The sequence below is a fragment of the Scylla paramamosain genome, chromosome 4 (genome assembly GCF_035594125.1).
Source record: "Scylla paramamosain isolate STU-SP2022 chromosome 4, ASM3559412v1, whole genome shotgun sequence".
In the NCBI taxonomy this organism is placed as follows: domain Eukaryota; kingdom Metazoa; phylum Arthropoda; class Malacostraca; order Decapoda; family Portunidae; genus Scylla; species Scylla paramamosain.
This window is the reverse complement of record NC_087154.1, coordinates 13,895,745-13,923,244: the sequence shown is the minus strand read 5'-3', so window position 1 is coordinate 13,923,244 and position 27,500 is coordinate 13,895,745. Positions and strand designations below refer to the sequence as shown.

At 38.4% G+C, this 27,500-nt stretch overlaps 1 protein-coding gene across 5 annotated transcripts in view; it reads right to left on the bottom strand.

Moving 5' to 3' along the window:
- LOC135099764 (histone-lysine N-methyltransferase 2C-like) overlaps positions 1–27,500 on the bottom strand; it is a 193,867-nt gene that overhangs the window by 159,523 nt on the left and 6,844 nt on the right. For 4 of the 5 annotated variants that reach the window (XM_064002273.1, XM_064002277.1, XM_064002276.1 and 1 more), the window contains exon 3: positions 9,060–9,602. The exons of the other annotated variant lie outside the window; for it this stretch is intronic. In XM_064002273.1, coding sequence (XP_063858343.1) covers positions 9,060–9,338 — 279 coding nt within the window. In that variant the 5' untranslated portion in view covers positions 9,339–9,602. The remainder of the gene's footprint in view (positions 1–9,059; positions 9,603–27,500) is intronic. 5 annotated transcript variants of the gene reach the window in all.

Sequence of the window (27,500 nt, the reverse complement as noted above, 5' to 3'; positions counted from 1 at the left end):
ATATATATATATATATATATATATATATATATATATATATATATATATATATATATATATATATATATATATTACTAATACGTTTTGTTAAGAAAATGGCTACTTGTGGCAGGTACAAATGGCACTGAGTCACCAGCACCTACATATAAGAAAAACAAATGAATGCTGTGACTTGAGAATAACAGATGAAATTGTTCCTGGTGCTTAGGTACACTAATCCCAAGTACTTGACTGAGTTTGAAGATTATGAATGTGTAATACAAAAGGGTGAGTTTCTTGAGACAGGTTACTAATGCTGTACATGAGAATGACAACGTCAATGGTGGTGAAGCAGGTGCACTCACTGACTGTAATGCACGCTTAGCTCTAAGTGGTGCACAGGCACTTACAAAATTACAAACTTAATTCATTGTAAGCACACAAGATGTATGCAAAATCATGGTTATTGTTAGAGTGGAAAGTATGACTAGCCATGAATATTTTGGGTGACTATAAAAGTGCTTATCCCTCTGATTTAAAAAAAACTTCAGCTTATTATTCACAGGTTACCACATGGATTTTCAAAATCATTAACTGAGCTGTGAATGTCAAAGGATGACACATACATGACATAGCAGATAGGAAAGTTTCAAGAACATGTTTGCAGATTATGTGGAATTACTGAAGAAACTTTGATTGAATGTGTTAGCAAAGAGATCTAGATAAGCTCTAAAACTGATGCCAGTGGTATAATATGGATTTAAGTATACAGAAAGGCCATTTATTGAAAGTGGGGAGGAGTGCAAAAATAGCAAGATGGTTGTATAATGTTAGCAATGAGAAAAAAAAAGTAATTATGCAGGATAACCTATTATGAGAGAGAGAGAGAGAGAGAGAGAGAGAGAGAGAGAGAGAGAGAGAGAGAGAGAGAGAGAGAGAGAGAGAGAGAGAGAGAGAGAGAGAGAGAGAGAGAGAGAGAGAGAGAGAGAGAGAGAGAGAGAGAGAGAGAATAATGAGCATAAAAATAAGATTGGTATCCACTTCCCCACACTGCAAGTAAGATTTATATATTCAATGTTTGGCAATTTCTATGCATCCATTTGCCATTTAATACACAAGATTAATTTATCCACCAGACATCTACGCACTGACAAGTACCACTCTTTAACATTGGGATATGTACACATTTTGTATCATCACCTTTTTTAACTTGACACTCTATAGTCATCTCTTCACCTTCTAACCTTTTCTTCCACATTTTTCAAGTCATCAAATGCAAAATATGTATATACAAAAGTTCCCAATTATCATAAATTTATCATTCTAATATGAAAGGAAAATGCACATACCAATTATTCAATATTTCTGTGCATAATGACAATAGTGCAGACTTTTCCAAAACAAAAGACAACCCACATAAAAAACTGGTAACACTTTTACTAATATTAAGGTGTTATTACAGATAATGGAACTTGATATAACAAAATCACTAAACCAAATGGGAAAGATTAGTGAGAGAGATTTATTCTTAAATCTTAGATTACAGAATGGTTCCCAGCAAAAACATCAAACATTCTTTGTACCATAATTTTTCAACCAGTGTAACAAAGCTAAATGACTACAATAGCAAATGTATTCACAAGAATAATGGAGGGAGGAGGGGATAAACGGAGAGTGAGTCACTTAAATCAAATTAATTCCCCTGAAATCTACCCTTTTGGGGTATCATATATCACACTTATAAGAAAGGATTATGTTATGTTCCACATTGGCCAAACTTATTGAGCTCTGACCTATGCTATTCATCAGGTAAAAGGAATTTGAAAGTACACCATCCATGTGAATACTTAACACCCTTCATCACCAGCCACCACTGTAAACTCTTTCACTACTCTATGTAATTTATTGTTATGTTGTCCTACACTGAACTATTTTTGTTGATGTTTTTATACCACACTCAGTGCTTATTTGGTGTGGGTGGTGGGGAGCCAATTTGCAGCTCTCCTGCCTTAAGGCTTGAATTGCCACCCATGCCTGCTTTTGTCTCTTCCCTCTCTCAATACTGGTTGAATTGCTGCTCCCTCATCAAGTCCAGATAGCCAGCAGTTGGTCCATTATTATTAGAATGAGTTATTTAAAATCTTTTTTTGGAAGTATCTAATATGTGTAATTGCTAAGGTGAATTAAGGATGAGGTATTAGTGACTATTTCTCTTAACTAATACCCACATGCACTTCGGCCTAATCTAGCCATTGCCCAACACCTACCTAGTTTCTGTGCTAGTGGTACACCCTACTATTTCTTCTGGTGGGGGAGAGGTTTATGTATAGCTTGCTTAGCTTATGAGGACTTCAAAGTTAATAGGAATATTATTTTTTTTCATCTGAGGGGCACTCACTAGGGGCAATACATATTTTTTGGGAAGGAGAGAGAGAGAGAGAGAGAGAGAGAGAGAGAGAGAGAGAGAGAGAGAGAGAGAGAGAGAGAGAGAGAGAGAGAGAGAGAGAGAGAGAGAGAGAGAAAGAGAGAGAGAGAGAGAGAGAGAGAGAAAGGGGGGCCCTTCCCACTTGAGTCCCAGTTCTCAAAGAAAAATCAAATGGGAATGTTTATGCTTAAAAAACAATTGATATAGACACTGCCTTTGGCTTCTTGAAAATACCACTTTGATTTTGCAATATGGCTTTTCATTATTCAAGCTGTGAGCACACAAGCCAGCATCATCTTTCATTCCTGAGTTTCTAGTATTGTCCATATTGAGAATTTACTAGGCTTTATTCAATATGTACCATGCTTCCAGTACATTATCAATAACTTCAATCCAGTGAATAGTTTGGAGTGGTAAAATGGTAGAAAAGAATTACATTAAGATGATTTGGCTATATCCAGGAAAAAAAAGTTATAGAAACTGTAAAGCAAAAATATGTGTATGAAAAATAAGTTCTAGCAGGAAAGCAAGGCCACTATGAAAGTGGAATGATAGGGTAGGGAGAGGGAAGGTTGACAGATAATAGATGAACCTAATAAGGAAGCCTGAATTCTACCTCTTGTGTTATACACAGCAGAACCTTGGGTCATGAACACCTCTCATCATAAACAAATTTTCTGAACAAGGTGACAAATATACAAGCTAACAACAACGTAGGGCAACAAGCTGGAAGTACTGGCAGAACATCAAGACCAGCCTAATCACAGTAACTGGTTGCAGGCATCAGTTGCAGGGATTAGTGTCAGATGGTGGGATGATGTTCACTGAAACTGGGGAACAACTGACTGCAGAACACCAACAAACATGGATACCAAATGCTTCATACTACAGACTACAGAATACATACATTCCCCAACTTATTAGTTAGGTTCCAGATGGCCATGTCAAAGTTGTTATTTTGTAAAATATTTTGAATGTGCACTATCCTCGAATTCCACACTTGCTTTCTTTCCAAATCTATAGCACTAAACTCGATGATCATGAAACTCAAGGTATTCAAAACACTGAAAAATGCTTGTTTATGCTGGCCAAATTGCGTAGCACTGTGTTGAGTGTGTTTTGTCCTCACACTGGGTGTGACATAGCAGTGCAGCCACCACACAGGTGTGCTTTGCATAAAGCACTGCAGCTGCCACACAAATATATATCTTGTCCTCATATCTGTTGTGAGACAGCAGTGTGGTGCAGCCACAGTGTTTGGTTTGTCCTCATATTCAAAGTAATACAATGATATGGCCTACCACATTAAGAACTGTGTGTGTGTGTGTGTGTGTGTGTGTGTGTGTGTGTGTGTGTGTGCTGTGTGTGTGTGTGTGTGTGTGTGTGTGTGTGTGTGTGTGTGTGTCCTCAGATTCAACATAATGAAGAGGTGCAACAGCAGGGTGTAAACAACATGGTGCTTCTTGGTGCTAGAGCTAGGCCTTTCATTTGTATTGCTAAATGTTCATAAGTCAGGAAGCTTCTGTGCAGTTCTTACTACTGCTTTTGCCTTAATTAAGGAAAAGGAGAAGCTGTTACATTCCTGGAGTTGTCCTTGGCTCATCAGAAGAAGGTAGTTTAGAAGATCTCCACTCTCAATGAATGGATGTGCCTTGACAGACAAATTTCAGTACTTGCTACAATTTCTGATGCCACAAGAGGTCAGTGACTGAGAGCAGAGGCAAAGTTTATGAGGCTGTGAGCTAGAGTTGGGTAGACAACATGAGCAATGCATTCAGCTTTGTGTCAAGCTTGAATTGGTTGGCTCAGCAGTACCAGTACCAGTGCTGAGAAACTAATGCTTTGGTCTGTGCAAAACATGGGTATAGGTTGCTGTTTTTGATAGTTTTCCTGTATATTTCATGTTTAGTATTGTATTTATCTCTATTTTTCTGCATGTTACATTTAATAATTTTAATTGATTTTTGTATATGAATTTGTGCACAAAGTATATATATATATATATATATATATATATATATATATATATATATATATATATATATATATATATATATATATATATATATATATATATATATATATATATATATTATATATATATATATATATATATAAAGTCAACAGAGGCCCAGGAATGGATTAATCCACTTTACAGTGATTCTTATGGGGTAAACAGTTTCTGTTTACAAACATTTTGGGTCACAAATGACCTTCAGGAATTAATCAAATTTGTGAGCTAAGGTTTCAATGTATTAATAGCTGTAGTTGACTCAAATGAAATGCAATTTACCACATACTTGTTATAAAGACATTAGAAAACTCTTTTAACCAAACTACTTATATATTTTTTTCTGAACAAGATGGAAGTGATAAAGAGCAAATCTCTATTAATATCCACGCGTAACTCAAAGCATCTAAATAATGGCAGAAAAGAAAAGAGAAGATAAAAGAAATGTGAAAATTATTAGGAAAACATTCAAATGCAGGTGCAAGACAAATTTATAGGACCTGATAAGTGATGTGTGTTTTCAAATGGCTCAGTAAACAAGATCTTTTTAAGTTCACTGACTTTAGTATTACACATTAATTATGTGATTAGAAGTTTTTTTTCAGTAGGGTTCATACATGATATGATTTTCACCATGAACAAAATATGGAGGAGAGAGAGAGAGAGAGAGAGAGAGAGAGAGAGAGAGAGAGAGAGAGAGAGAGAGAGAGAGAGAGAGAGAGAGAGAGAGAGAGAGAGAGAGAGAGAGAGAGAGAGAGAGAGAAAGAGCAAACGAGAGAGCAAACGAGAGAGCAAACGAGAGAGAGAGAGAGAGAGAGAGAGAGAGAGAGAGAGAGAGAGAGAGAGAGAGAGAGAGAGAGAGAGAGAGAGAGAGAGCAAGAAAGAGAGAGAGAGAGAGCAAGAGAGAAAAGAGAGCGAGAGAACAAGAGAGAAAAGAGAGAGAGAACAAGAGAGAAAAGAGAGAGAGCAAGAGAGAAAAGAGAGAGCAAAAGAGAAAAGAGAGAGAGAGAGAGAGAGAGAGAGAGAGAGAGAGAGAGAGAGAGAGAGAGAGAGAGAGAGAGAGAGAGAGAGAGAGAGAGAGAGAGAGAGAGAGAGAGAGAGAGAGAGAGAGAGAGAGAGAGAGAGAGAGAGAGAGAGAGAGAGAGAGAGAGAGAGAGAGAGAGAGAGAGAGAGAGCAAGAGAGCAAAGGAGAGAGAGAGAGAGCAAGAGAGAGCAAAAGAGAGAGAGAGAGCAAGAGAGAGAGAGAGAGAGAGAGAGAGAGAGAGAGAGAGAGAGAGAGAGAGAGAGAGAGAGAGAGAGAGAGAGAGAGAGAGAGAGAGAGAGAGAGAGAGAGAGAGAGAGAGAGAGAGAGAGAGAGAGAGAGAGAGAGAGAGAGAGAGCAAAAGAGAGAGAGAGAGAGAGAGAGAGAGAGAGAGAGAGAGAGAGAGAGAGAGAGAGAGAGAGAGAGAGAGAGAGAGAGAGAGAGAGAGAGAGAGAGAGAGAGAGAGAGAGAGAGAGAGAGAGAGAGAGAGAGAGAGAGAGAGAGAGAGAGAGAGAGAGAGAGAGAGAGAGAGAGAGAGAGAGAGAGAGAGAGAGAGAGAGAGAGAGAGAGAGAGAGAGAGAGAGAGAGAGCAAAGAGAGAGAGAGAGAGAGAGAGAGAGAGAGAGAGAGAGAGAGAGAGAGAGAGAGAGAGAGAGAGAGAGAGAGAGAGAGAGAGAGAGAGAGAGAGAGAGAGAGAGAGAGAGAGAGAGAGAGAGAGAGAGAGAGAGAGAGAGAGAGAGAGAGAGAGAGAGAGAGAGAGAGAGAGAGAGAGAGAGAGAGAGAGAGAGAGAGAGAGAGAGAGAGAGAGAGAGAGAGAGAGAGAGAGAGAGAGAGAGAGAGAGAGAGAGAGAGAGAGAGAGAGAGAGAGAGAGAGAGAGAGAGAGAGAGAGAGAGAGAGAGAGAGAGAGAGAGAGAGAGAGAGAGAGAGAGAGAGAGAGAGAGAGAGAGAGAGAGAGAGAGAGAGAGAGAGAGAGAGAGAGAGAGAGAGAGAGAGAGAGAGAGAGAGAGAGAGAGAGAGAGAGAGAGAGAGAGAGAGAGAGAGAGAGAGAGAGAGAGAGAGAGAGAGAGAGAGAGAGAGAGAGAGAGAGAGAGAGAGAGAGAGAGAGAGAGAGAGAGAGAGAGAGAGAGAGAGCAAGAGAGAGAGAGAGAGAGAGAGAGAGAGAGAGAGAGAGAGAGAGAGAGAGAGAGAGAGAGAGAGAGAGAGAGAGAGAGAGAGAGAGAGAGAGAGAGAGAGAGAGAGAGAGAGAGAGAGAGAGAGAGAGAGAGAGAGAGAGAGAGAGAGAGAGAGAGAGAGAGAAAGAAAGAAAGAAAGAAAGAAAGAAAGAGAGAGAGAGAGAGAGAGAGAGAGAGAGAGAGAGAGAGAGAGAGAGAGAGAGAGAGAGAGAGAGAGAGAGAGAGAGAAAGAAAGAAAGAAAGAAAGAAAGAAAGAAAGAGAGAGAGAGAGAGAGAGAGAGAGAGAGAGAGAGAGAGAGAGAGAGAGAGAGAGAGAGAGAGAGAGAGAGAGAGAGAGAGAGAGAGAGAGAGAGAGAGAGAGAGAGAGAGAGAGAGAGAGAGAGAGAGAGAGAGAGAGAGAGAGAGAGAGAGAGAGAGAGAGAGAGAGAGAGAGAGAGGAGGTTGAACTGAAACTTGGGACAAGATCATAAGTACATCCTCTCTCAGCTAGCATGTCTGCCATTTCCTTGTCCTGCTAAGTAGTGGGAATACATCACTTGCCTTTATCAAACATGCAAATGGTCATCTTTGCTGTGAAAATGTGATTCTAGTATAAGTGTGAAATGATTCATGACAACTCGAGTGGAAGGTGAGCAAAATCTATATAATGTGTATGAGATGATCTAAAGGGGTTTCTGCCTATTTAGACAAAATTTAGTCAACATATTTCCTGCATTATAAGCTGACCGCATCTCACACTAACTCTCACCCACTCTGATTTCCCCTCTCATAGTGGGATATCTCAAAATGCAATACAGTGGAACCTCAGTTACTGAATGTCTTCCTTTTCAAACAAATTTGTTTTTGAACAAAATTTAAAACTCATAATTACTTTGGTTGCCATACCATAATTTGGTTCTTGAACAAAGTTATTTGGTTTTAAATGCTAAGAGACAAAGCAAAACCTGCTGTTTATTACTAATTTATAGTTTCTATAAATATTTCCTTCATTTTTTTTATTTGGAGGGGAGCCACAGTGGGTAAGACAGTAATTCAATCTTTGAAATAAGTTAAATGTGATCACATTAAAGAGCCTCAATGTAAACAGACAGTTTGTGGTGCTCAGGAATAATCCTGTGCCACCTGTGAGTCTCTCGATGACCCACAATGCCATCACTATTGTGCAACTGCATTTTCCCAGTAGCTTTTCCCAGCAGTAAGATGTCTAAGTGTTATGATCACCTTCATTTTAGCAGTAAGTGGGTTGCTCCTGTGTCACTCTGTAAGGCTTCCCTCACTTGACTGGTGACAAAGAGAATACCTTAACGGTCTAAACAGTATCTTTTCATGAGTTTTATGTCACTAAGTTAATTCAGTATGTCCCTTCTGGATAAATCATTTCTGAGCTGGAGATGATGTGGAGTCGCCATCTTAGTAGTGGGAGTATCTGTCATAAGCTGGTGAGACAGGATGGATTAATGAATGGATTATTCCATTTTACATTGATTCCAATGGGGAAAATAATTTGTTTCCAAATATTTTGGATTTCAAATGGCTTTTAGGAACGAATTAAATTAAAAAACTGAAGTTCCACTGTACTTCCTTAGACATATTTACATAGTAAAGTAGGAACCACTGCTTTATATTCCTGCAATGTCTTGTACCTCTGTTTCAAAGCACAGTGATAAAAACATGACGATGAATACCTGTTAAAAAGCTAAGTGCCTATGTACGCATTTTGTGAATCCAATGCCTTAAACTTAAAACTAACCTTCATATCCCTAGTGAATGTTACAAGGCTTAATATATCATAAAATATAATTACTCAAAACTTGAATTACAAAACAAAAAAATATACGTATTATTTAGAGTAAAGCTCACTATGAAACTACTTCCATCTAAATATTTTAATTTGAGAAGACCAGGGGAGCTTGGAAAGAAAAAAAATAAAATAAAATAAAAAATAATAATAATATTGGACATACTAGAAGCAGTAAATATCAAGTGTATAAACTATGAAGGATCTCCAAACAAGGAAGACATTCTATTCACATCTTGGGGTAATACATGAAATTTAAATGAAGGCACCACTTCTAAATGGATGAAAGTCAATTTAGAACAACCATGGCCAAATGAAAGGTACAAATATGAAATCTTTGGGAGGGGGAAACTGAGCCAAATATAGAGGTCCAAATGAGACTGCTAGGACATGCATTCCTTGAAAACAAGAAATACCTTGCTAATATGGGTAACTGTACATACATACTGAGGCCCCCTGGGAAGTACATGGTAGGGTTTCGATATAATGAAACAGATGGATATAAAGATTTGAAACCATTAAAGTATGATAATAAACAGAGAACTACCATTCCATACTAAAAACGATGACAAGTGGTGGGAATACTACTATACTACATGAACCATGAAACTAGTGATGGTTGTGGTTAGTGGATACTACATTTCTATACTAACCGTGGTGGTAGTGATGGTAGTGGTAGTGGTGACGGAGGTGGTAGTGGTGGTAGTGGGGCTGGGGAAGGCATCCTGGTGCAGAACAGGCAGAGTTCGCATAATTTCTAGAGGGGTGAGGACTCTTATATGCTGATCAGGGTCAGGGGGAGAGGAGGGATTGGCTAGCGGGAGCTCGGTTCGTGGAGGGTCAGGCAAGCGGGAGAGGGAAGGCCTTGCAGGATTTAGGCCTGAGGGATTGAAACTTCCAGGCGGGGAAGTCTGTACCCCAGCCACTTTCATGGTGGTGGCACTTGAGACAACGTTGTATGACTCTGAAGTGTCATCAGAGGCACATGAAGTGCGATTCTCTGAGCTCACCAGTTGCAGGGAACAAGATGATACCAGAGGTGAGTTGAGTCCTTGAGTACCAGAAGGGGGTGAGAGAGGAGGTTGTGGGGTACTAGAACTCTCCACAGACAGGGGAGAGAGAGGGGGCGGTGAGGAAGAGCCTGGGGGGTCTCGTGCAGAGCTGCCCTGAGGAATGATGACTCGTCCAGTGCGGAACTATAAGGACCACAACAGAAAGGGGGAATGTCACTACGTCAGTCTAAATCTGATGCATTTGGGACCATGTTTTACAGACTTTTTTTTTTTTTTTTTTTTTTTTTTAAGTGTCTCCACAGTGTATCATGTTAGTAACTGACAGGCATTAATATCAATGTATCAACTATTCCAGTAGAATGACAAGCCAATGGTGATATTCAAAATTGGTAGAATTTAAATTTTATAATACTGTAAACATAAATGCTTAATATAATCACAATACACCCTAATACAAATATTTTATTAAGTTTTAATATTTTCTAACTAATACATATAATTTTTAGATACTGCATGCAAAATAAAAATAAAAATTTATTCATGCAGTTCATAAAATGCGCCTTTTGTAACTTCTTTAGTACTTATTTTTTGAAGCACATACAAAAACTTCCTGATGACACTCAAAGAAAAAAGTTTGTTGTTCATGTCCTTGAAATGTTAATGAAGGTAACAATGTTGCTGTAATGGAAATTAGGAGCTAATTGGTGGTGCATGCATAAAATGAAGGAAAGGATGGACATGACTTTTCATGCAAGATGGTGATTTACTCACAAGATAATGGCAGTGAGGTGAAACAGGTAAGACTGCTTCAATTAACAATTAGAATCTAATTCACCCAAGATGGTACAGCAAGGGCAACTACATGTAGAGGCAATTCAAGCCAGTTTCAAAATACAACAAAACAAAGTAAAATACATACAAAACAAAGAGAAAAATGTTTCAACTTAGGAAGCAGTGAACAATAACAAACCTTAAAATCTCCTAATAACATATCCAAATATTTAAAATAAGCAAAATAACCTTATCATAACACAAAAAAATTAGCAAAGTCAAGTAACAGGCATCCTACAAAAGATGCAAGCCAATAAATTATAGTGCCTGCCATAAACATGAAATAAAAAAATGCAACTCAGTAGTAGACATAAAAACACTGCACACATTTCCATGAGCCAGTTCAAGAAATTCAGCAAAAGAATTAAATAAAAAAAGTTGTTCAGCTACTATTCATATATAAAATATAATCTATAAAGTTTTACAAGCTAAGTATAAGATAAATGCACATTTTATTATACCATGTCCTGAAATAAAATTCTAGACATATTATGGAATGTAAGGGTTAAATAACCATATGGTCTGATGCTGAAGTATGAAAGTAATCTACATAAATAAATTAAATATACACACAAACAAGAGAGAGAGAGAGAGAGAGAGAGAGAGAGAGAGAGAGAGAGAGAGAGAGAGAGAGAGAGAGAGAGAGAGAGAGAGAGAGAGAGAGAGAGAGAGAGAGAGAGAGATGGACACTTGTTCATTCTTTGTCTCTCACACACACACAAAGGAAAAGTTATGAGAAAAATGTTACGGACAGATGTAAGGAGGAACCAAAACTATTCTTCAGATATGTGATTAGCAAAATGAACAATAGGGAAGGAATAAATAGGTTGAAGGGGAAGGCCAAATGTTTGAGGATCTGGCTGAAATGACAGAGATAATTAACAAGAGTTTTCAAGCAGTGTTCACAAAAGAGAGGACATTTGTGGACAGAATGAGATGAGTGAGGAAATGGATTTAGGGGTAATCCAAGTGAATGAAGATGTCTAGAAACAGCTGTAGGGATTAGACGTTAAAAAAGCCCCGGGACTTAATGGAGTATCAGGATGGATATTGAAAAAAATGCAATTAGCAGTTGACATGGGTGGTGTACAGTATTACTGAAAGCTCTCTAAATGAAAATAGAGTCCTGATTGAATGAGAGCCAATATAGTGCCAATCTATAAAGGTGGTAACAAAGTGGAGCCTTTGAACTATAGACCTGTCTCTCTAACAAGTGTGGTGTGTAAGATGTGTGAAAGATAAGTGAAGAATAAGTGGATGTAGTACTTATAAGAAAATGAAGTGATGACAAAGCAACAATTTGGATTTAGGAGAGGGTAATCATGTTAAAAACTTAATGAGTTTTTATTCCAGAGTGGTGGATATAATGCAAGAGAGAGAGACGGTTGGGTAGACTGTGTTTATTTAGGCCTGAATAGGTTTTTCGTAAGGTTCTGGTCAGGAAATTACTGTGAAAGTTAAAGCATGATGGTGGGGTAAGGGGTGGCCTGTTGAAAATTTCTTGACTAATAGAGAGATGAGAACAGTGGTAAAGTTCAGGAATCATTGTGGAGGAACGTCACAAGCAGAGTACCCCAATGTTCAGTACTTGCACCAATCATGTTTGTGGTTTATATAAATTATATGACTGTGAATAGCTACATGAGCCTTTTTGTGGAAGATGCCAAGGAGACAGTAGACACCTGCCGAAATGATTACTCCCAGTGAGGTCTAAGGCACTGTTCAGGGGGTGCTATGAACTTATCATTAATATCATTAAACAGAGCTGTGACCTCACTGAACATTTCCCTTTGTGTCTCAAAAAACAAGGGGGCAGTCAGAGCCTGCCCTCTAAAGACAACTCTCTTCCTCCACAAAAAACTATAAGCACCTAATAACACACACACCCTTCGCTCAAAAATTTTAAAATCATCATGGCGACTCCTACACAAGCCTCGGAGTCTCCATCTGGGGAGGGGACCATAAATGTCCCCAGGTCGGACTGCCTTTCTGTCGACGACCGTAAGTGTCTTGACACCCCCCTCAACTTTTTCTTCATTAACTTCTGCAACATTCGCAGTCTAAGATCTAATTTTCAATCTGTAGAACACCACCTCTCCTCTTCTAAACCTCATCTTTTCCTCACTGAAACTCAGGTGTCTGAGGCAACTGACAGTATCCCCTTTTCTGTTCCCTCCTACTTTCTCTATCCTCATTTTCGATCCAAAGCTGGATGTTGCATTTATGTGCACAATGACTTAACCTGCTCTCATGACCACGCTCTTGAATCTTCCAAGTTTTCCACCATCTGGCTACGACTACAGAATCATTCTCAAACTAAATTTATCTGTGCTGTATACCTGTCAGCTAACTCCTCTGACTATAAGAAATTCATTGACTACTTAACTTCCAAAGTGGAGCACATTCTGACTCTCTTCCCTTTTGCAGAGATCTCCATTCTTGGAGACTTCAATGTTCACCACCAGCTTTGGCTTTCCTCTCCCTTCACTGACCATCCTGGTGAACTAGCCTTCAACTTTGCTATCCTCCACGACCTAGAGCAACTGATGCAACACCCTACTCGTATTCCTAACCGTCTTGGAGATACGCCCAACATTCTTGACCTTTTCCTGACCTCTAATCCTTCTGTTTATGCTGTCACCCTTTCTTCTCCATTGGGCTCCTCCAATCACAATCTCATATCTGTATCTTGTCCTATCGCTCCAACCCCTTCTCAGGATCCCCCTAAGCAAAGGTGCCTCTGGCGTTTTGCCTCTGCTAGTTGGGGGGAACTGAGGAGGTATTTTGCTGATTTTCCTTGGAATGACTACTGCTTCCATGTCAGAGACCCGTTTTTGTGTGCTGAGCGCATAACAGAGGTGATAGTGTCTGGCATGGAGACGTACATTCCTCACTCTTTTCCTTGACCTAAACCTTCCAAACCCTTGTTTAACACAGCTTGTTCTTGTGCTATACATGATAGAGAGGTGGCCCACAAAAGGTACTTAAGCCTTTCATCACCAGAATCTCATGCACTTTATATTTCTGCCCAGAACCATGCCAAGTCTGTTCTCCAACTAGCTAAAAAGTTGTCAAAACCTTTCAAGATCTAACTCCCCTCATGACTTCTGGCATCTAGCCAAAAATATCTCCAATAACTTTGCTTCTTCTTCTTTCCTTCCTTTATTTCAACCAGATGGCACCACTGCTATCACATTTATTTCTAAAGCTGGACTCTTCACTCAAACCTTTGCTAAAAACTCTACCTTGGACGATTCTGGGCTTGTTCCTCCCTCTCCTCCACCCTCTGACTACTTCATGCCACCTATTAAAATTCTTCGCAATGATGTTTTCCATGCCCTTGCTGGCCTAAACCCTTGGAAGGCTTATGGACCTGATGGGATCCCTCCTATTGTTCTCCGAAACTAAGCCTCCGTGCTTGCACCTTGCCTAGTCAAACTCTTTCAGCTCTGTCTGTCAACATCTACCTTTCCTTCTTGCTGGAAGTTTGCCTACATTCAACCTGTTCCTAAAAAGGGTGACTGTTCTAATCCCTCAAACTACTATCCTATAGCTTTAATTTCCTGCCTATCTAAAGTTTTTGAATCTATCCTCAACAGGAAGATTCTTAAACATCTATCACTTCACAACCATCTATCTGATTGCCAGTATGGGTTCTGTCAAGGCCGCTCTACTGGTGATCTTCTGGCTTTCCTTACTGAGTCTTGGTCATCCTCTTTTAGAGATTTTGGTGAAACTTTTGCTGTTGCCTTGGACATATCAAAAGCTTTTAATAAAGTCTGGCACAAAGCTTTGATTTCCATACTGTCCCCTTACGGCTTCTATCCTTCTCTCTGTAACTTCATCTGAAGTTTCCTTTCTGACCGTTCTATTGCTGCTGTGGTAGACGGTCACTGTTCTTCTCCTAAATCTATTAACAGTGGTGTTCCTCAGGGTTCTGTCCTGTCACCCACTCTCTTATTATTATTCATTAATGATCTTTTAAACCAAACTTCTTGTCCTATCCACTCCTACGCTAATGATACCACCCTGCACTTTTCAACTTCTTTTCAGACGTCCAACCCTTTAGGAGGTAAACATTTCATGCAGGGAAGCCACAGAACGCTTGACTTCTGATTTTTCTAATATTTCTGATTGGGGCAGAGCAAACTTGGTATTGTTCAGTGCCTCAAAAACTCAATTCCTGCATATATCAACTCGACACAACCTTCCAGACAACTATCCCCTCTTCTTCAATGACACTCAACTGTCATCCTCTTCTACACTGAACATCCTCAGTCTGTCCTTTACTTATAATCTGAACTGGAAACTTCACATCTCATCTGTAGCTAAAACAGCTTCTATGAGGTTAGGTGTTCTGAGATGTCTCCACCAGTTTTTCTCATCCCCCCAGCTGCTAACTCTGTACAAGGGCCTTATCCGTCCATGTATGGAGTATGCTTCACATGTCTGAGGCGGTTCCACTCATACTGCTCTTCTAAACAGGGTGGAATGAAAAGCTTTTTGTCTCATCAACTCCTCTCCTCTGACTGACTGTCTTCAGCCTCTCTCTCACTGCCGCAATGTTGCATCTCTAGCTGTCTTCTACTGCTATTTTCATGCTAACTGCATGTCTTCCCTCCTCCCGTGGCCTCGCTGCACAAGAATTTCTTCTTTCTCTCACCCCTATTCTGTCCACCTCTCTAACCTCTCTAACCAGTATTCTCAATCATTCATCCCTTTCTCTGGTAAACTCTGGAACTCCCTGCCTACTTCTGTATTTCCACCTTCCTATGACTTGAATTCCTTCAAGAGGGAGGTTTCAAGACACATCCATCAATTTTTGACTACTGCTTTGACCCTTTTATGGGGCTGGCATTTTAATGGCTTTTTTTTTTTTTTGGGGGGGGGGGATTTTTGTTGCCCTTGGCCAGTGTTCTTCCTATATATATATATATATATATATATATATATATATATATATATATATATATATATATATATATATATATATATATATATATATATATATATATATATAAAGTTGCTGAAAAAAGTTGAGAATGTGGAGGATTATGGAGTGTTACAAGATCTGAACTATATCAGAGTGGAGTCATAGATGGGAAACAGAATTTCATCTAAAGAAATGAAAAGTAATAGAATTTCGAGACAGTGCAAGAAGAGTAAACGGAAACTGTTGAATGGTGAAAGGTTGAGTGGAGCAGAAGAGGAAATGGATCTAAGTGGTTAAAGTGACTGGGAATTTGATCCCAGAGAAACACATTAGCAAAATTACAGGAGAAACCCCTAACTTGTTGAGAAGAATAAGGCTGGCTTTTGCATATATGGATGAAGAGATGATCAGGAAGATGAATATATCACTGATTAGACTTAGACTGGAACATGCAGCGATAGTATGGTTGCCCTACAAGAAAAAAAGGACATAAGGAAGTTGGAGAGTTCACAGGACAGCAACAAAGATGGTACCAAATATCAGGGAATTGACATATGAAGAGAGATTGGAAAGGTTACTTCTACCAACATTTGAAAAAAGGAGAGAAAGGGAGATCTGAAATAGATAAAGCATATGAGGGAGTGGAGAAGGTGGACTGGAATGACTTAATGGTTTGGGATACATGTGATACAAGAGGACATGGAAAGAGGCTGAAGAAGAGTGATTGTAGAAGAGTAGTCAAAAAGTATAGTTTCCAGTATAGAAGTGTCGATGTATGAAAAAGTCTGGATGAGGAGATAGTAAATGCAAAAAGTATGCATAGATTTAAGGCTAAGTTGGATATTAAAACATGTGCAAGATGGGACAGTATGAGCACAACTCTTTTCCCATAAGGCACAAATAGGTAAATACAACTATAAGTGGATACACACACAAGCTCTCTCTCTCTCTCTCTCTCTCATATACACACACAGACACACACACACACACACACACACACACACACACACACACACACAGAGAAAGACAATTTTGCTCAGGGAACACAGGTTAAAAGAAACAGATTTACCAAGACTTTTATGGATGACAAGATGATTAAGAGACTAATTACAAACATAATTTGATCTAGATTAGAGTATAAAGTGGTGGTGTGGCTACCAAAAATGAAATGGAATATAATCAAGTTGTGGAGAATACAGAGAGTGGCAACTAAAATACCATCAAGCTTGGGGGAACTGCTGCATAGAGATTGGAGAGGCTTGATATTGTAATTCATGAACAAAGGAGATAAAGATATCAAACTGTACTGTATAGATTAATGAATAGTCTGGAGAAACTGGTCAGAGGACCTTGTGAACTTGGACAAAAAGGGACACAGGATCCCATGGAAATGCAATCAAGAAGAGCATATAGAGTTCTCAACCTTTTGCAAGCTGGCCCCCACAAAGCTGGTTCAGTGCAGATGAGGCCCCCCCTCCTCCCTGCACCACCCACTCAACCCCCTCTCCAACTATAACACCATAGATAGATAGAAAGATACCCCTTGGATAGGCATAACAAGTGCATCTCCTCTGTGCTAATAGCCAGTGAGTCTGTGGATTTTCCGTGATTTTTCCCCTCCCATCCTGTGCTTGCACCCCTGCTGGGAGAGCACCTGTGCCCCTCCCTAGGCAGAGAACCACTGATCTAAAGAAATGACATTGAAAAATAAAGTTCACCACATTCCATGTGTTGAATGAGGTACAGAAAGAAGTGGTTTTTATGTTTTTTCTTTTCATTTTTTATTTAATGTATGAGGGCCACTGGCCGTGCCAATAATAATAAAAATAATAAAAATAAAAATAATAATAATAATAATAATAATGATAATGATAATAATAATAATAATAATAATAATAATAATAATAATAATAATAATAATAAACAAATAAATACATAAATAAAAATTTAAAAAAAATCTGAGCCCAAACAGATCAACCTTCCCGAAAAAAAAAAAAAAAAAAAAAAGCAGGGAATTCAAGAGTTTAGCAGACCAAAGAGATTAATGACTGAGAATACTGCAAACTCTTGCATTACAAAGGTGGACAGAATAAGAGAGAAGGTAGATAGCCTTGTGCAATGAGGCAAAGGAGGAGGGAAGACATGCAGTCAGCAAGATCAAAAAAGGAGCTAGCATAAAAATAGCAGTAGAAGATAACATGAGATGCAACAATGCACCAATGAGAAAGAGGCTGAAGACAGTCAGTTAGAAGAAAAGAGTTGATAAGATGAAATGCTTTTGATTCCACCCTGTCTAAAAGAGCAGTATAAGTAGAAGGCCCCATACATGTGAAGCATACTCTATACATGGGCAGATTAGGCCACTGTACAAAGTTAGCAGCTGGGAATATGAGAAAAACTGGCAAAGGTGACTTAGAATGCCAAACTTCATAAAAGCTCTTTCAGCTAGAGATGATATGTGAAATTTCCAGTTTAGACTGTTAGTAAATTACCTAAGGATAGACAGAAGATGTTTAATGTAGGAGAGGTGGACATTTGAGTGTCACTGAAGAAAAGGGATAGTCATCTGGAAGGCTGTGTCGAGTTGATAGATGGAGGAATTGAATTTTTGAGGCACTGAACAATACTAAGTTTGCTCTGCTCAAACCAGAAATTTTAAGAGATCAAAAGTCAGACGTTCTATGGGTTTCCTGTGTGAGCTGTTTACTTCCTGAAGGGTTGGATGTCTATGAAAAGATGTGTAAGAGTGCAGAGTGGTATCATCAGCGTAGGAATGAATAGGATGAGAAGTTTGGGTTAAAAGATCACTGAAGAATAATAAGAAGAGTGTGAATGACCGAACAGAACCCTGAGAAATACCTCTATTAACCTCTAATAACAGACTTAGAGATAAGCAGTGACCATCTACCACAACAGCAACATATGTCAGGAGTCCAAGATAGTATTTACATCCAAGGTAGTATATACCAAAGGTTTGAAGAAGAGTCCAGCTTTTGAGATAGATGAGATGGAGTGGTGCCATCAGGATGAAATAAAGAAGGAAAAGATGAAGTAAAGTTATTGAAGATGTTTTTGCCAAGGTGTCATAAGTCACCAGGGGAGTTAGAACTAGCTTTTGGCTAGTTGGAAAACAAACTTGGCATGATTCCAGTCAAAAATATTAAGTGCATGAGATTCAGGTGATGGAAGGCTCAAGTACTGTTTGTCAACCACCTCTCTATTATGTATAGCACAAGAACAGGCTGTGTTAAACCAAGGTTTGAAGACTATCACCTCTGTTATGTGCTCAGCACACAGAGACAGGTCTCTGACATGGAAGCAGCTGTCATTCCATAATACCTCCTCAGGTCGCCCTAATTAACAGAGGCAAAATGCCAGAGGAACCTCATCTTTGGAGGCATTGAAGTGATAGGAAAAGATAAAGATATGTGACTGTGATCAGAGGAGCCTAATGGAGAAGATAGGGTGACAGCATAAGTGGATTAGAGGTTAGGAAAAGGTCAACAATGTTGGACCATCTCAAAGATAGTCAGGAATGCAAGAAGGTTGTTGCACTAATTCTTTTAGATTATGGAGGATAACAAAGTTAGAGGCTAGACAGTGAAGGGACAAGAAAGATGAAATGACGGTGAACAATGAAGTCTCCAAGAAGGAAGATTTCCATGAAAGGAAAGGAAATTATTCAAGATATTCTCCACTTTGGAAGTTAAAAATTCAAAGAAATTGTTGTAATTAGAGGAGTTGGGTATACAGCACAGATGAATTTAGTTCAAGAATGACCCTGCAGTCAAAAGCCAGATAGTAGAAAATTTAGGAGTTTCAAGAATGTGGGCATGAGAGCATTAGATAATAGAAATAGTAGGAGGGAAAAGAGTAGAGGCTACTGTCAAATGCCTTGACATCTGGGTTTCCGTAAGGAAAAGATGACGGTTTTGTAGCAGAGAGATGGTGTTTCACAGATTAAAAATTAGATGTAAGGCTGTGAATGCTGAGGAAGTTAATGAAGAAAAATTTGAGGGGGGTGTTAAAATGCTTAGGGTTGCTACCTGAAGATGAGCAGTCTGACCAGGAAACATATGTGGTCCCCTCCCCAGACAGGGCCTATGAGGTTGGTGTAATAGTTCCCATATTTGATTTTGAATCTTGAATGAAGGGTATGCATGTATTAGGTGAATGTACAGTTGTGTGAAGGAAGAGAGTTGTTCTTAGAAGTCAGGCTCTGACTGCCCCTTTGTGTAGTGAGACACAAAGGTGAATGTTCAATGAGGTCACAGTTGGATCACTGTAAAGTTCACAGCAACCCCCTGATCCAGTACGAAACCAGTCCAGTTCACTGGGGTCTTCTGAACAAGTAAAATTTTTAGTATGTTCTTTTAGTGAACAAACCAGATTCATTGCTGCAGATCTCACACGCACACGCACACACACACATACACACGTGTATATTTTAGAACAAAATTTTTAACTAATAATTGCTTTGAGTTGCGAACCATAATTTGCCTTGATTTCAAATACTAAAAAAAAAAAAAAAAAAAAAAAAAAAAAAAAAAAAAAAAAAAAAAAAAAAAGCTAGAGCTACCATTTATTACTAATTTATTGTTTTTATATTTCTTTCATTGATTATATATGGAGGAGAGGCACTGTGGATAAGACAGTGATTCAATCTTTTGTAATAAGTTAAATGTGATCTGCTGAAGAGCCTCGATATAAAAACAATTTTTGACACAAAAGGACTAATCCTGAGCCACCTGTGGTTTTTTCAATGACCCACAAATGCACAAAACCTTTTTCCAGTAGCTCTTCTCAGAAGCAAGATATCTTCATTTTGATGGTAAGTGGGTTGCTCATTTCTGTGTCCCTCTGTAAGGATTCCCTCACTAGATCAGTGGCAAAGAGAATATCTGTATGGTCTAAACAGAATCTTCTAATGAGTTCTCTGTCACTAAATTCATTCAATCCTGGATAAATAAATTTTCAGATAAATAATTTGTGAGTTGGAGATATTGTGGAGTGGCCATCATGGCAATGGGGGCATCTGTCATAAGCCACTAAGACAGGGTGGATGGTTGTCTGGGAACAGAATAACCCATTTTACATTGATTCCTATAGGAAAAATGGCTTTGTTTTCTGAACATTTTGGATTTTGAACAGCACTCAAGGACGAATTACATTTCAGAACCATGGTTCCACTGTATGTGTGTGTGTGTGTGTGTGTGTGTGTGTGTGTGTGTGTGTGTGTGTGTGTGTGTGTGTGTGTGTGTGTGTGTGTGTGTATATTTACCTAGTTGTAATTTACAGGGCCTCAGCTATGCTTGTAAGGCCCTGTCTCCATATCTACACTTGTCTAGCTTTTCCTTGAAGTTGTGCACACTCATTGCCAATACCACATCCTCACTTAGCTTGTTCCGAACTTCTAATATTTCTCTGTGGGAAACCATACTTCTACTCAGGCATCTTCCTTCTCTTAGCTTTTTGCTATATCCTTGTGTGTATCTGGTATTTCTTATTTATCTTAGCAGCAGTTTCTTATTATCTGTTTCTTCCACTTGATTTCACAATTTATAAATTAATATCGTCTTCCCTTTCTTTTCTTTGTTCCTATGTTGGCAGACTAATTTCCTTTAAACCTAACCTAACCAAACCCAATCTTCCTATATTAATTCTTCCAGTTCTGGAACCATCTTCATTGCCATCCTTTGTATCCTTTCTAGGTTTTCTGACATGTTTCTTCTTGTGGGGAGACTACACTAATTCAACATATTCCAACTTTTGTCTAATCACAGTGGTAATTATCTTTCTCATCATATCTTTATCCATGTAGTGGAATGCTGCTCCAATATTTCTCACCATTCTATATGTATCTCTGAATATCTTTTCTACATGCTTCTTTGACTGTTGACTATACTGTATTATCACTCCTAGATTTTTCTCTTTTGCTTTTATTATTTCTTCATTTCCCATTTTGTATGCCCATTTTGGTCTCTTCACTTTTTTCCATTTCCATTACATGACATTTTCACACTAATTTCCATCTTCCATTTCTTACTCCAGTCCCAGATTTTATTCAAGTCCTTGTGTATCATTTCAGTCTGTTGTTTCTCATGTCTTTATAATTTTGTATCATCTGCAAACAAACTCATGTAACTCTTTATTCCTTCAGGCATATAATTTATGTAGATCAGGAAAAGTATTGGATCCAGCACTGATCCTTGTGGTACTCCACTATCTACTTTTCTCCATCTCAATTTTACATCTTTTACTATCATTCTCATTTCTCTTTCCTTTAGGTAACTTTCTATTCATTTTTTATATTTTTCCATTTAATCCTCCTATATTTTTTAGCTTCCATAATAGCCAAAAAAAGTTTTTTTTATATCTAAATACACACAGTCTACCTATCCCTCCCTCCCTTCCGTTATATCAGTCTCTCTCGAATAAAAGCTAATGAAATTGATTACACATGATCACTTTAGACTAAAGTCATACTGTTTTTCTGTTATTATATTATGTCTTCTAGAAATTCTGTCCCCTACTTCTTTATCACTTTTCACAGATTTTACATACTATGTTGGTCACTGATACTGGTCCATCATTTCTTTAGACTTTGGCATTATGGCACATTTAGAATAAATTGGCACTATGCTCTCTTCCATTCCTTAGGCACCATTCCATCTGGTACTGAGCACTTTATTATGTCATTTATTGGTTCAATTAATTGTTTCCTGCACTCTTTAAAAATTAAACTAGATACTCAGTCTGGTCCAGTTGCTTTTCTCTCTTCCAGTTCCTCCATCATTTCATAAACTTTTTTTTTAATTACTAGAATTTCCCACATTTGCTTTTTTTCTCTTATCTTGTGGTTCTTTAACATCTGATCCTTCGGTGAAAACTTACTGAAACTTTTGTTTAGCAATTCACTCATGTCTTTTTGGGTTTCATTTCCATCCATCCATCAATCTTTCTAGTTTTAGTTTAATTTTTCCACTAATGAATCTGTAGAACAGTTTTGGTTCGTCCTTGCACTTTTCAACTATATCCTTTTCATATCCTTTCTCTTCCTCTCTCCTTAGTTTCACATATTCATTTCTTCCTATCTTAGTCTTCTTAATTTTTTCGATTTGATTTCTTTTCATTCTTATTTATGCCTTCATCTTTTTATTTTTTTTGCACTTACACATCTTGCACTGAAGGACACCTGTTTTCCTTTTCTTTAGGTTTGTACAATGGGACATATTTATTCAAACCAGTCTCATATTTCCATAAAAATGTCATACTTATCTTGCACATCATTTGCCCTTTTCAGCTTTTCCTAATCCATTTCTTCATAAAATTTCTTAAGATCATCTATATTCACTTTTCCATAGTTCCTCCCATTTTCTTTGCATGATTCATCCTCTTCACTGACATCATTATTGTCTCTATTTCTATCATTGCATGATCACTTTTTCCCATGGAAAACATGTATCTTAATTCTTTAGTTAGGTCCACACCCTTTGTTAGCACAGTGGAACTTCGGTTACCGAACATCCCCATTTTCGAACAACTCAGTTTTTTAACAAAAATTTTAACTTATAATTGCTTTGGCTGCTGTATCATAATCCAGTTTTCAAACAAAGTTACTTGATTTCAAATACTACACGACAGCAAAAGATGCCATTTATTACTGATTTATAGTTTCTATAAATATCTCCTTCATTTTTATATATTTGAAGGAGAGTCAGAGGGTAAGACAGTAATTAAATCTTTGAAATAAGTTAAATGTAATCCCGTTGAAGAACCTCAATGTAAACAAACAAAGTTTGCCGCTCAGGAGTAGTCCCAAGTCTTCAAAGTCTGTTGGATGTAGTGGATGGCTATGGTAAAGACTTTGGAGTAAGGTTTAGCAGTGAGAAAAGCAAAGTAATGATTGTGAATAGATCAGAGGATGAAAGTAATGTGGTATGGAGACTTGGAGAGAATGAGTTGAGACAGGTGCAAGAATACAAGTACTTAGGGATGTGGATGAGTCCTAGTGGGTGTGCAAAGGCAAAGAATGAAAAGATAAGTATGCTAAACCAGTGGGTAGGTCGATTGGGAAGCGCGGCAAGGATGAGAGCAAGTAAGTATGATATGTTGAGAGAAGTGTGGAAGAGTGTGGCTGTGCCATGTATAATGTATGGTATGGATGTGATTGCATGGAATGAAAGTGAAATTGATAAGTTAGAAGTGGGCCAGAACAAAGTAGCAAGGATGGCACTGAGTGCACCGAGGTGCACAGCAGTTGAAGCCTTGAGAGGTGACATGGGATGGAGCACCTTCAGAGAAAGACTCACAAAAGCCACACTTAGGTACAAGATTAGGCTTGAGAGAATGGATGATGCAAGAATAGCAAGGAAGGTGTACCTGTGGAATGAAAGTGGAAGCAAATGGAGGAAGAGATGCATGAGAATGACAGACAGGAATGGATTGCAAGTTGTGTGGGCGATAAGAATGGCTGGGAGGAATCAAAATGAGCGTGAATGGGTGGTAACAAGAGGAGGAAGAGTGGGAGCCGAATGGGATGTGAGAAAATGGAAGAATGAGATAGACAAAGAAGTGAAATGTGTGGGACTGAATGAATGGAAGAATGAGATGGAAAGAAAGAAGACCCTGGAATGGTACAAGGAGAAAGAGGCCCCGAGGTATGAAAGGTGGTATGATGGAAGCCTGGGCGGTGATCTTCTCTTCCGAGCGAGGGCACAGTGTATGGATGTGAATGCAAGGAGTTACAGGTGGTCTGAGTCCCGCAGCAAAGTGTGCCAGATGTGTGACATGGGAGAGGATGAGACGGTGGAACATGTGGTGCTGGAGTGTGTGCAGTATGCCAGAGACAGGAATGAGATGATGCAAGTGATACTGACTGAGTTAGGGCATGATAGGAATGAAAGAGTGGAGAAGACAGGAAAGGAATGGATGGTGTTGTTGCTGGGACTGGGTAGAGAGGCCAATGAAAGGATGATTGAGGCGGTGAAAGAGTTTCTGGAGAGAATGTGGCGTGCCAGGTGTATGAACAATTAGGATAGAGGATGCTGTTCGTTTCTCTTTTTTTTTTTCCCCCTTTCTACAAGAGTTGCCGATCCAAAGGCCTGGCTCAGGAGTGATCCTGTGCCACCTGTACCATCAAGATCAAGATCAAGATCTGTCTATTAACCACAACACCATCACTACTGCACAATTGCATTTTCCCATTAGCTTTTCCCAGTAGCAAGATGTCTAAGTGTTATGATCCCCTTCATTTTGGTAGTGAGTGGGTTGCTCATCTCTGTGTCAGTCTATAATATAAGGCTTCCCTCACTTGATCAGTGACAAAAAGAATGCCTGCATGATCTAAACAATATCTTTTGATGAGTTCTGTGTTACTAAATTCATTCAATACATCCTTTCTGGACAAAAAATTTCTAAGCTGAAAATGTTGTGGAGTGGTCATCTTAGCAATGCGAGCATCAGTCATTACTCATTAAGACATGGTGGACGAGTGTCTGAGAAAGGATTAATCTTTTTACATTGATTCCTATGGGGAAAATAGTTTTGGTTTTATATTCTTCCTTGTTCCAAAAATTTGTTTTGGGTGGTGCATAGGTTGTTATTACTGTCAGTATTTCTCCATTATTATCCACCAAGTTAATACTCACTATTTCTGCTCTTCCTTCTCCACATTTCACTATTTTTGTCTTTGCTTCTTTTCTTGTCATTATCATTACATCTGCACCTCCTTTACCAATCCTGCCTCTCCTCCCTATTTTGTAGTTATGTTAATGACAATATGGTTTTCTTCTTTTAGATTTGTTTCCGTTAATCACACCACCTTCAAATTTTTCTCTTTTAAAGTCTTGTAATTCCAGTTTTCTGTGTACCAATCTGTCTATGTTGGTATACATAACAATTTGTCCTTCATTTTTACTATTTTTCTCTATTTTATCTTCATTTATTTCTTTACCCTTATGTACCATTTCTTCACTGTCTCCCAAAACTCTCCAAAAAAATTTACTTGTTTCTTCTGTTCTTCATTAATTTTTCTCTTTTGCCTCTTCATATATTTGTTTCAGATTTTTTTGTTCTTAATGTATGAATTCTTGCAGTCTTTTTCTCTTAGTTTGGATGTTCTTTCTAATATCTCTTCTGCTGCTTGTTGTGATTTTAGTCTTATTTTCATAGGTCTTGTTTTGCCTTCCAGGTAAGGTGCCAGTCTAACTTCTTCCATTTCTTCCTCAAGTTTAGTGTCATTTTCATCATTTAGTTTCTTTAGCAAGTCCTTCACTGTTTTTATTTTTTCTATATCTCTTTTTGATTTGTATATTATATTTTCTCCTTTATTCTATAAACTATGACACTCTTCTTATCTGCTGCATCTCTTACCACACCTTCATTGTTTTTCAGTGCCTTTACCACTTCCTTTTCTCTATTCTTATTTTTTTCTTTCAGCTGACTTCCTTGAAGTCAACATTTGCTTTTTCATTTCTGATTTTCCAATATTTCATTTCATCCATGACTCCCTCTCTCATCTGTTTCTCAAATTTCACTAATTCTGCTTTCAAATTCTTATTTTCTTTCATTACTTTCTCCATGTTGCTTTGTAATTCCTCTTTTTTCTTAATATTTTATTGTACTCTCACTTTCATCTCCAGTTCTGTTTTCAGCTTGAAAATTTCACCATCTTTTCCTAGATTCTGTTCCAGCTTATCCTGAAGGGATAATGGTGTGTGTATGTGTGGCAGATATAATAAATAAAACATCAAAAATTTGGGATCATTCCAAGCAGTTTTTCTTCAAGAGAGAGAGAGAGAGAGAGAGAGAGAGAGAGAGAGAGAGAGAGAGAGAGAGAGAGAGAGAGAGAGAGAGAGAGAGAGAGAGAGAGAGAGAGAGAGAGAGAGAGAGAGAGAGAGAGAGAGAGAGAGAGAGAGAGAGAGAGAGAGAGAGAGAGACTAGCATTGGAGGGCAGGCCAAGTTCCATGGTAAGACAGGGGAGAGACTGAAGAGTGTAATGGTTAATGATATGAATTTTTCATCAAAAAAGAAGACATGTATTAGATGATTTGAAATTTCATCTCTTTGAATTTTGTATATCTTTTATTTAGGTACCCTAAATATATTTGTGTACACACACACACACACACACACACACAAGCAACCAATCTGGGAAGATGCATGGATAGCAGCTCTACAACTACAATAAGCCAGTTGAGGTATGGGTAGTTGGAGTGGTGCTGTTTTCATCTCTGTAAAGAGAGAGAGAGAGAGAGAGAGAGAGAGAGAGAGAGAGAGAGAGAGAGAGAGAGAGAGAGAGAGAGAGAGAGAGAGAGAGAGAGAGAGAGAGAGAGAGAGAGAGAGAGAGAGAGAGAGAGAGAGAGAGAGAGAGAGAGGGGGGGGGGGAGGGAGGGGAAATGGAGCTGAACCAAAGTGAACTGTTTACATCGAGTGTTGGCTCAGCAGCAGGAGAAAGGAAAAGTGAAACCTTTTCAAGGTTTAGTGCAGGCAAAAGGGAGGCGTATGTATGTGTGTGTGTGTTTATATATATATATATATATATATATATATATATATATATATATATATATATATATATATATATATATATATTATAATGGGTGTTGGTCCTAGAGAGAATCAAAGTTATGGAGGAGACCCAGGTAACCCAGTGTAAAGAAAAAAGGGATTGAGAGCCGAAAAAGTATAGCCAAGAAATCAGCGCAGCAGTCTGGAAATTGAAATTACGGAATGCAGTAAGAAAGTGGAAGGAAATGTCAAAACTGTAGTTCGTGCATGCAACTATAGATGCATAGAAAAAGCTCAAAGAAGGAGAAAAAGTAAAGTTTGGGAGGAAAGTAGATAAGTTGGTAAAACAAATGAGTGAGAAAGAGGCCATGCAAGGAGAGAGTAAACTTTGAGAAAATAATAAAGAAACAATTAAAGGAGGCCAAAATAACATGAAAAATGGTAAAAGTTATCAAGAGTAATGAATCCCTTGTAAGGGAGAGTTGTTAAAAAGAAATTCATTTTTGTCTTTGGGATTAAGGAAAGTAAGATCAATAAAGCAGTGAAAGTGGAAGAACTGAAAGAGGAACTAAACAAAGTGGTGGGAAAGGTACAAGAGGAGGGAAGATGTCTGGTAAATGAAGTAGAAGAATATCACAGGGTACGGAAATTCATAGATGAAGGGCATAAACCCATAAGAAAAGCTTAAAAGTGGTTGAAGTAAAATGTGGCAATGGACTAGCAGAGGCAATAAAAATTGGAGTGGAAAATATACAAGGCAAAAAGAGACAATTCATAGTGACATGTAAGACCCAAAACCAATGCCT